General features: G+C 43.4%; 1 protein-coding gene across 3 annotated transcripts in view; it reads left to right on the forward strand.

Annotated features, from left to right (window-relative positions):
* Window positions 1–502: 502 nt before the first annotated feature.
* Window positions 503–10,942, forward strand: part of TNFRSF13B (TNF receptor superfamily member 13B) — a 35,883-nt gene continuing 25,443 nt past the window's right edge. For 2 of the 3 annotated variants that reach the window (XM_069084708.1, XM_069084710.1), the window contains exons 1-2: window positions 503–660; window positions 7,532–7,672. In XM_069084708.1, the coding sequence (XP_068940809.1) occupies window positions 7,564–7,672 (109 nt within the window). In that variant the 5' untranslated portion in view covers window positions 503–660; window positions 7,532–7,563. Of the gene's footprint in view, window positions 661–2,907; window positions 2,977–7,531; window positions 7,673–10,942 lie in introns of all 3 variants that reach the window. The other variant, XM_069084709.1, reaches the window with a different exon arrangement.

The raw sequence follows: 10,942 nt of genomic DNA on the forward strand, positions 1-10,942 counted from the left end.
GGTGAAGCAGAGTAAGAAATATGATGACCATGAGTGAAAGTGGCACCAGTACTGGAAAGGGTAGCCAGCAGGACAGTCACCGGGAGGGAGCTAGGCCTTGTCCCAACTCTTTGTGACCTCATTTTGGGGCTTTCTTGGCTGAGATACTGGAGGGGTTTGTGCCATTTCCTTCTCCAGCTCATTTGACAGATGAGGAAACTGAGGCAAACTGAGTTAAGTGATTTGCCCACAGTCACAAAGTTAGTAAGTGTCTGAGGCTGGATTTGAACTCAGGAAGAAGATAAATCTTTCTGATTCCAGGCCCAGCACTCTATCCACTCCACCACCATCTACTAGCTGCCCCAATAATATGCCTAGGACAGTAGGCATTCCATAAATATATTATGGACTTGGATCAGATTCACTGGCCATGGCTAAGCTCCCTGCTCCAGTGTGCCCTAGAGACTATGTGTGCATACTATATGCAAGCATGGGCAGGCCCAGGGCTGATTTACATATTAAAAGTTTGGGGGAAAAACCCAGGAAACATACAGCATAGACTAATCAAATCTAAAGCTAATAATAAACCCACTGAGTAATGGGTAAGGCCTGGGCCTGTAGTTCCTGGTGAGGGAGCAGAAGCAGAGCAAAGTGAGAGAAGCCTTTTGCAGAAGAAGAAACGTGAGTGTCTTACTAGAGATTCTTTGTGGGAAATCAGGGAATGGGGAAGTGGCCACATGGGAGTGAGAATGGGAGCCGGAGGGAGGGAAACAGAGTTGGCTTGATGGGAGTTGGGAGAGGCTCAGGGAGTATTTTAGGTCTGGAAGATAGCCCAGAGGTTCAGTGGGGAGTAGTGAAGTTCCCAGAGAGCTCAGCTGGCAGCCTGGAGGGTTCTAATTATAACTTTAGCACCCATAAAGGAGGTGATAGGGTCAGAGATTTAGAGCTGGAAGGCCATTGGACCCAATTTCCTCTTTTTACAGATGGGTAAATTGAGGCCAAGTGAGATGAAAGGACTAGTCCAAGGTCATGTGGGGTAGCAAATACTGTAAGGCTAAGATGAAACCCAAGGTCTTCTGTCTCAAAACCCAAGTTTTTGCCATACTAGACAATGATTGTGAAAATTGCTTTCAAAAGGTAGACGCACTCTACAAACACAAGGTACTATTGTCTACTACTGTAGCCTGGGGAGCACAGGACAATCACATCCATTCCTTTCCCTCCTCAGTCTCCCAAAAGAAGGAGAGGGGAGCAAGGCCTTTCTTGGTTTTGGCCTTGAAGGTTAGGTCTCAGCACTGCCCTTAAGGAAGTCCCAGCTTCCTTCTGAATCTTTGGAAAAGACAAGGACCCAGTGGACCACAAACCATTAGAGGAAGAAAAAAGAGGAAAGAGAAACTCCTGAGAAATGGGAAATGTCAAAAAAAGCTTTTCTTAATCTGTAGAAAGTTTAGGCAGCATAAGTTGTCAGCATGGCCCCAGTATGTCAAACGTCAGACCACATCTTGTCTTCCGCCTTATTTTACAGATGAGACAGCTGAGGCCGAGGGGGGTTAAGGAGCTCCTCCAAGTAGGGAGCAAGCCTCCCGGGTGGGACTGGAACCAGCAGAATGTCTTCGCCAGCACCACCTTGTCTCCTCTGGCTCACTTCAGTGAGAGTTCTAGAGTTCAGCGGAGCTGAAAGGGGCCTAAGAGCTCACCTGGTTAGACTGGCTTCATTTCACAGAGGAGGAAACTGAGGGCCAGAGAAAGGAAGGGACTTGCTTTACATACAACAAGTCCACAGCAGAGTCTTGGCTAAGTCTGTGGGTCTCCCCATACTCAGCCAGAAGCTCGTTCCCATCAGAGGCTGTGTCTCTGTTTACACCCATGAGGACAGGGAATGTGTCCTTTTTCCCCTCTAGAATTCCTATAGCCCATAACCTGAAAGACTAACGGGTACATAGATTGTACTCAAGTATTTATCACTGAGGGAGGTGAAAGGTCATGAAAATAAATGATGGCACAGCATAAAATGACCCCGTCCCTGCTCGGACATGAGTCCAACAAGCACACATCTGCTCTGAGTAAATTAGAGCGACTCATGATATACACAGACAGATATATATTGCATATATTCATACACACATTATATTTAGATAGATACACATACATAAAGATATCCAGATATATATGAGGGAGGCAGATCAGCTAGCCTAGAAACAGAGACTCTGGGCTAAACTCAAGCGTTCTAAACCTCACATTTTTCTGCCTCGTTTTTCAGTGTGTGCTATTTTTAGCACAGCAGAGCTTTGCCATTTTTTTTCATTCAGCCAGACTTATCACTCTTGCACCAAGGGCAAATTCAGTTGGTGGGACTGCCACAGAGGATGGTGCAGTGGTACCACTAGAGGAGATAGCTTCTCTCCCAGAAATTATGGCCCATGTCCCCAGAGTATAGCCAGCAGTCCTCAGACCCCAGGAGGAGGAGCTAGAGGGGTATAGAATGGTACAAGACGGATGCCAAGACCTTGAGGCTGGCTTGGTGGTCCCAAGGACTGCTCGTGGGAGGAAGTATGCACTTCACAAGGTGTGTGGGAAAAAGTCTTGGTTGCCCTGCTCTGGTTACAACCCTGTATTTGGCAAATAGATATATATGTGTGTGTATTAATGTGTGTGGATAGACAGATCAATAGAGACAGACAGAGAGATACACAGATAGATAGATAGATAGATAGATAGATAGATAGATAGATAGATAGATAGATAGATAGATAGATAGATAGATAGATAGATTAGATAGACAGACAGACAGGCAGATAGATAACAAGTGGCACAAATATTTCTTTTTTTAAAAATTCTTTATTTTTAGTTTACACCATTCAGTTCCACAAGCTTTTGAAGTTTAAATTTTCTCCCCTTCCATTCATATTAAACATATTTTCACATTAGTCATGGTGTAAAGAAGAATTATGACCAATGGAATGAAGAGATGGAGATCTCTCTAGGCTGAATATGAAGGTAGGATTTACTTAGGTGTTACCTCCAGCCAACCACATCCCTGAACTGGGTTTAAACATACAAACTGCTTAAATACAAGTTCCTATTAAAAAGATCTGGGCTTACAATGAGCTGTATGCTCAATATGAGTCAATGGTACAAGATGGCGGCCAAAAGTGTCATTGCCTTCTTAGACTGTCTTGACAGAAACAGTGTGTCTAGAGAGAAGGAAATGAGAGGTGTTCCCTACCTTTGGTCAGGTCACGTCTGGAGTGTCATGGCCAGTGTTTGTGGGAGGCAACTTGTCACATTGGGTAGAGCACTAGATTGGGAGCAAGAAGGCCTAGATTTGAATCCTAAGATATCATAGAAGTTGGGGGAAGTTAGTTGATAATTCAAAGCCTTTATTTCCTTATCTGCAAAATGGGAATAATAAATACCTATGCTATTTACCTCCCTATGTTGTAAGAAAAAGTATTTTGGAGCACAAGATAAGTGAATTTTTTATTATTATGGGTGATTCATTTGAGGAAGATGAATCAATTAATCAAGCAACAAGCATTTATTAAGTACTTACTATGTGCTGGGTTTGAGGGGATACAGATACAAAGAACAAAACAATCCATACTCTCAAGGAGCTTGCATTCTAATAGGGGCTAAATAAACTAAAGGGGCTCATAGGAGAGGAGCAGAGACCATGTGATTAGGGAGCAGTGGTGAAAGCACTCCTTTGGAGACAGAGGTTCAGGATCAAATCCCACCTCTGACACCACCAATGTGACCTTGGACAAATCATTTAAGTTCTCTGGGCCTCAGTCTTCTTCATCTGTAAAATGGGAGGTGTGGGGGTGGGGGTGGGAACTAGACTACATGGCCTATAAGGTTCCATCCAGCTTTAGATCAATAATCTTATTGAAAGAAATAAGGAAATTCATCCTGGAAAAGAGAAGATTTGAGTGTATGTGAATGCTGTCCTCAAGTATCTGTTGTGCTTAGCCCCAGAGGGAAGATCAAGTAATGAAGGGTGAAAATGGAAGAGGGGCTGATTTCTAGGGAGAACATTTCCCAGAAATTAGAGCTTCCCGAAGTGGAATGGACTGATTCAGGAGGCAGTGAGCTCTCTGTCATTGAAGGTCTTCAAATGGAGACTTGATGACGCCTTATTGGGGAGGCTATCAAGGAGATTCCAGCTTCAAGGATTTTGGACTAGAAGACTCCAAGGCCCTTTCTGATGCTGTGGTTCTGGAATAAGCTAGAAAGTCACTGAAAATTATTTTAAACTTTAATAATAATTCAAATTTATATCACATGGATAAGATTTATGCTAGAATTTTCCTCGTCAGAATATTAGGAGGCAGGTGGACAAATAGGGCTATCCCCACTTGACAGATGGGCAAATAGGCTTGCCATAGTCACAGAGCTAGCAAATATCAGGGGCAGGATTCAAATCTAGATCTCTAAACTCCATGTCTGACATTATTTACTACTCCACAATTCCTAATTAAGTCAAGTATTTTCCTGGTCAGTAGAAAAAAATGTTTTGATTTCCATGCACTTATTTTCAAAATGCAAAAAGGGGAAAGCTAAGTAAGCAACAATGAAGAGAACATTATTTACCTCACAGGAATATAGTTCTAGATCTGGAAGGGACCTCAGAAGACGTCTGATCCAACCTTCTTGCTTTGCAGATGAGTTGCCCAAGGTCATTCATTGGGATTTGAACCCAGGTCCTACTGCTCAATTGTTTCACTCATGACTAACTTTTCATGACCCCATTTGGAGTTTTCTTGACAAAGATACTGCAGTGTTTGCCATTTCCTTCTTTAGCTCATTTTACAGATGAGAAAACTAGGGCAAATGGGGTTAAGTGACTTGCCCAGGGTCACACAGCTAGGTAGTGTCTGAGGCTGGCATTGAACTCACGAAGATGAGTCTTCCTGACTTCAAGCCCAGCACTCTACATACTATTCCAGGGTCCATACTTTTTTCACTATTTCATCATGCTTCCACAGTCTTCCTGTCATGCCTAATTATGGAAAGGAAGTAACTTTAGGTTCTTAATGGCTATATCAGTGGAGTTTTATTGGCACCTTTTATTTTTTATATTTATATTTATTTATACACACAAATATTATATATTTACATATAAATATAGGTTATACATTTTATGTTATATTTATAGCTGTTTCCTAAGAAAAATACAGCAAAGGATCCTGGGAATGTTGTATGGCCCCCCTCCCACTCACATCGTGGTGAACAATCATGGATGAAAGTCTCACAGGATGGTTGGCATGGACAAGCTGGGATCTTCATCACTACAGAGAATTCCTATATATATAAGCTCACAGATCTATTAGAGGGTTTCAGTAATTTCCCAGCATGCCACCTTCCCCACTGTCCCATGAAGTGTTGCTTGAAGCAAAGATAAAGTATCAAACAAAACCAACCACCCCAGTGACTTCATCTCTTAGCCTACAACATTCTGAACTCAGATCCCTCTTCCCCCAAATCCCTGCCCTGCAAGAGGATGGAGCTCCTTTTTGCACAGCCTTAAAAGTGTACTTGACCTGAGGGTCTTCCCCTCCCAGGTTGATTTTTTTTTTTTGATTGAGTAAAAGAGGCCATTCTCTGCCTCATTTCTTCCCTAGCCTTAATCACTGAATGGGTGTGACCTCAATCAAACTGAGACCTGGGAAAGCTTAAAAAGGACAAGGTTTCCCGCTGCATCTGGAGGCCATCTCCAATCATCCTGGTCTATACCTGACCACTGGACCCACATGGCTCTGGAGGAGAAAGCAAGGCTGGTGACTTTGCACAGCCCTTCCTCACTTAAATCCAATTCACTTGCACGTCATGGCAGCCCCTTCCTGATGTCAGGGTCCTCTTCAAGAATGAAGGACAAACAACATCTTGACCAACTTGAAAGTATCTGAGGGCAAGGACTGGATTTGATCCCTTCATCTCCCCCAGCACCAGAATTTTGTAAATCAAAGGATCACAGATCTAAAACTAGAAGGGACCTCAAAGATGACCTCATCTGACCCTCTCCTTTTACAGATGAGGAAACTGAGGCCTTGAGAGGTTAAAGGACTTGTTCCTTATAGAATCAGAGATTTAGAAATGGAGGGGACCTCAGAAGTCATCTAATTCTACTCTTTCAAGGAAATATTGACTCAGGGAGTTTGAGTGTCTGGTGTGTGACCCTGGCTAAGTCACTTAACCTCTGCTTCAGTTTCCTCAGTTATAAAATGGGGATTGTCACAGGATTGTTGTGAGGATTAAATATGATAACTGCATTGGGGCCAATCTCCAGTCATCCTGACCTATGTCTTGCCACTGGACTCCAATGACCCTGGAGGAGATAGTGAGGCTGGTGACTGCATAGCCCTGCCTCACTTAAATCCAATTCACTTGCAAGTCAAGACCTCCCCCTCCTGATGTCACTGGTGGTCTTTGAGAAAGCAGGATGAACAGCAACAGCCTTTTGACAGAGAAGGGAATATCACAGTTGATATTAATGAAAATTAAATTAATGAAATTAAATATAAATAATTAATTAATATTCCTGCCATATTCATACCACAACCACGCTAGTTCAGGCCTATATCCCCTCTTGCTTGGACTATTGCCCTAGCCCCTTGGTTGGCCTCCTTGTCTCCAGTTTCTTCCCTCTCCAATCCATCCTCCCCACGGCTGCCACATTGGTCCCCCTAACACACAAATCAGATTTTGTCACTCTTTTGCTCAAGACCCTCCATGGTTCCTGTTGCCTCTAGTATAAAACACAGATTCCTCAGTTTGGCATTTGAAGGTCTTCACAGCTTGGCTCCAAAGTATCCTTTGAAATCGGGACTGATTTCATCTGACTCCCTCTCACATTCAACGCTCCAGCCCAACTGCCTACTTCCTGGCTTCCTTCCATCTCTTGGGGCACCCCGTGCTTAGAATGCTCTCTCTACCTTTCAGTTCCAGCACCAGGCCTCATGAGAGGCCTTTTCCAAGCTTCAGCCCATGGTTAGTGCTATCCCCTTCCCCAAAGTAACTTTGTATGTATTTTATATGAACTTAGTGTCCCTGTTGCTTCTTCTCAGTAGAATGCAAGCTTATTGAAGGCAAGAATTGTTTGGATTTTTAATTTTTTCCCCCATAGCTCCTAACATGATACCTGGAACAGAGTAGGTGCTTAATAAATACTTATAATAAATATGCCACCTCTTTCAGGGATCCTTTCCTGATTTTACTTGCTCTTTGTCTTCTCTCCCTCCTAAAACTATATTGTATGCATCTTTATATTTTCTATTCCTCCAGTAGAATGTAAGCCTCCTGAGGGCAGGAACTTTTTTTGGGGGGGTTTGTTTTTGTGTCTCTACCCCCTGTCACAGTGCATTACACAAATGCTTAATAAATAAATGCTTATTGGATTGGATAACACTCACTTCAAGAGTCTTGAGTGCAAACCCTCTGAATTCAGACTTTGAGCAGCTGAGCCCCTTGAAAGGTCTCTTAGGTGAAGAGTGAACCAGACCATCAGGCTGAGGCCCAGCTAGGCCCTCCTCATCCTTCTTCTGTTTTGCAGCTATCATCAAGCCTTACCTATGGTGGGAGACCATGAAACGCTGCCTGAAGGAAGAGTATTGGGACTCGCTGGTGTACAACTGTGTCCCCTGCATAAGTGTATGCCGAACACCCATCCACAGGAAGTGTGACCTGTTTTGTAGTAAGTCCTAGAGAAGGGATCATAGGAGCATAGATTTTGAGCTGGGATGGACCTTGGAGGCTGCCTAGACCATTTTCCAGATTAGGAAACTGAGCCTCAGAGTATAAGTGCCTTACCCAAGGCTGCACAGTTAGCAAGTGGCAAAGCTGGGGTTTGGACTCTGGTGTGCCAGCCCTGTGGGAGCAGAGGACTGGCCTATGCCCTAGCACAACCCTCTCTTGACCTGGACAGCCTCTGCTTGGACATACCAAACTTACCTTGACTGGGAGCCAGGAGACCTGGGTACTAGCCTCTTCCCTACAGCTAGCTATGTGACCTTGGCCAATTCTCTTAAAAACCTCTCTGGGCTTGAAATGGAATGGTTGGATGAGATGATCCCTAAGAGTCCCTACAACTCTGACATTCCATAGGGGACCTGATCAAAGGTTTAAAGACCAAACCAGTCAATCAGAAAACACTTCTATGTGCCAGCCACAAACTGGGCCCAGACCTAAAAGCAGTTTTCAAGAATATATAGCCAATGATGATTCGGAGTCTAGCATAGTGTTTTTTGTATAGCAGGCATTCAATAAATGCTTGTTGATTAAAATCCATTCACTCAAATTAGAAGGAGATATCTTTCAATGTTCCGCATTCACTAAACATTAATTAAAGGCTTACTGAATACAAAGCACTATGGAGTACAAAAAGGTAAATAACAACCATGATAATAATATTAACTAGCATTTATATAATGCTTTAAGGTTTTAAGACATTTTACATATGTTATCTTTGGTTTTCACAATAACCCTCTGAAGTAGATGTGATTATTATGCCCACTTTACAGATGAGGAAACTCAGATGTTGAGTGTGTGCCCAGGGTCACAGAGTTAGCAAATGTCTGAAGCAGGATTTTAAATCAGCACTTCCCGGCCGCAGACCCAGAGCTCTCCCCACTGAACATCTTACCCTCAGAAACAGACAGCTAGAAGGAACTTTAGGCAAAGAGCACCCCCTTTACAAAAACCCTGGCTTCCTTCAGCCTCATGTGGTCTCCTCCTTGGCCTTTGGCTTGGTCTTTCCTGATCCCTCTCTTTTTTTTTTTAAGCAATCAGGGTTAAGTAACTTGCTCAAGGTTACATGGCCAGGTGTTTCTGGGTGGGTGCTAAGTGTCTGAGCCCAGATTCGATCCCAGGTTATCCCGACACTGGAGCCGGTGCTCTTACTCGCTGAGTCACCTGGCCTCCCCTAAGCAATTGGGGTTAAGTAACTTGCTCAAGGTTACACAGCCAGGTGTTTCTGGGTGGGTGCTAAGTATCTGAGCTCTGATTTGATCCAGGTCATCCCGACACTGGGGCCGGTGCTCTTACTCACTGTGCTACCTGGCTGCCCCACTGATCCCTCTCTTTTCCCCAGTAGCCGGTTTATTATTCCTGGAAATGACTTTGTATAGTTGGGTTTTTTTAGACTCCCTTGGATGTGTGCATGTTGTCTCTCCTCTCCTCCACCTAACAGAATGCAAACTCCTTGAGGGCAAGCTCTGCTTCATTTTTGCCTCTGTGTCTTCAGAGCTTGGCACATAAATCAGTGCTTCTTATATGAATGAGGAGAGGCCAAGAAAGAGGGGAATGGCTTAGTAAACTTTCTTCTCTGAAGTAATGAAGACAAAAGACAGTTGCACACATCACCACCTTAGGAGAGCTAGCAAAGGCTGTGGCATCATTTAGAATAATTCAGTCTGGGGTTGGAGGCAAAGCAGGAGGTAAATAAAGAGCTTTGGATTCTTGTTATGTTCCTACTGATCACTTATATGTCCTTGGGCTGGTCACTGCTTCTTTGTGTCTCCGTTTCCCTACTTATTCCACAGGGTGATTGTGAAATTAAATGAGACAACAAATAAGGAGAGATTTTGGAAATAAAGGCATTGCAGGTCAGCTCACTTTATAGCAGACATTACAATGAAAAATTCTTTAGGGGCAGTGAGGTGGCGCAGTGAATAGAGCACCAGCCCTGGAGTCAGGAGGACCTGAGTTCAAATCTAGCCTCAGACACTTAACACAAAACTAGCCATGTGACCTTGGGTAAGTCCCTTAACCCCAATTGCCTTATCTTCCTCCCTCCAAAAAAAGGCAAAAAAAAATTATGACAAGAAGATTGTAAAACTCCCACCAATGGTCACACATTCCACCAAGAATCAATCCAATGAAGTCAGAACCTCTTAGAGTATTTTTTGTCCTGAGTTTTGACCTAAATAATAAGAAATCTTAAAGGGAAGTCATTATTATTTTGTATATTTTGGTCACACAGCTATAGAAATTAGATCAATTTACCAGATAATTTTCTTGCATGTTTGAAAGGAAGAACAAGTTGTGCATAGCACATTCTGCAGTTTCATGTGCAATCATCTTTTTTATTGTACTGTTATGAAAATTCTTGTTTTCCATAAATTAATAATTAAAAAAAGAAATTAGATCAAAACACGCTCCAGGGACAAAGTGCGCTACAATAATTTATGCACAGGATAAAAGTCTCTTGGATAGAGCCCTGGGTCTGGAGTGAGAAAGACCTTTACATCTGCTCTCAGACACTTCCTAGCCTGGTGACCCTGGGCAAGTCACTTAAGCTTCATTTGCCTCAGTTTTGTCAGCTGAAATGGGGACCATAACAGCACCTGCCTTCCCGGGTTGTTGAGGGGATAAAAATGGGATCGTATTTGTCAAGTGCTTAGCACAGTGTCTGGTACATAGTAAGCTCTATTCAGATGCTTATGCCCTCTCTCCCTCCCTGGTACTGTATCTAAAAAGACCACCTTCTGAGTTAAAATCTAGGAAAACCTGAGCTCCCTGAGATGTCTTGGAACAATGAGGAAGCTGCTCCAAACAGAGCCTTATGGAGAGTTGTGCGTCACTTTACATAAAAGGGTCGTAGTATTAGGGCTGGAATCCTTCAGTCCAAACCCTCTGTTTTTACGGAAGAGAGTAACTGAGGAAGCACCCTGTGCTGCCTTCAAGATCATACAAGCAGTAGGTTGGATTGAAAATCAGGATTTAAATCTAGGTCCTCTGACTCCACATCAGGTACTCTGGGCACATTGTATGTGAATCATATTTTTGGAAAGAAAGAGAGAGACAGACAGACAGACAGACAGACAGAGAGCGAGACAAACAGAGAGAGAGCGAGACAGAGAGAGAGACAGAGACAGAGAGAGACAGAGAGACAGAGAGAGACAAAGAGAGACAGAGAGAGACAGAGACAGAGAGACAGAGAGAGAGAGGAAGGAAGGAAGGAAGG

This window comes from Petaurus breviceps, unplaced genomic scaffold, assembly GCF_028583685.1.
Source record: "Petaurus breviceps papuanus isolate PSGF00001 unplaced genomic scaffold, PetGlider_PUasm1.0 175, whole genome shotgun sequence".
NCBI classification, from domain to species: Eukaryota; Metazoa; Chordata; class Mammalia; order Diprotodontia; family Petauridae; genus Petaurus; species Petaurus breviceps.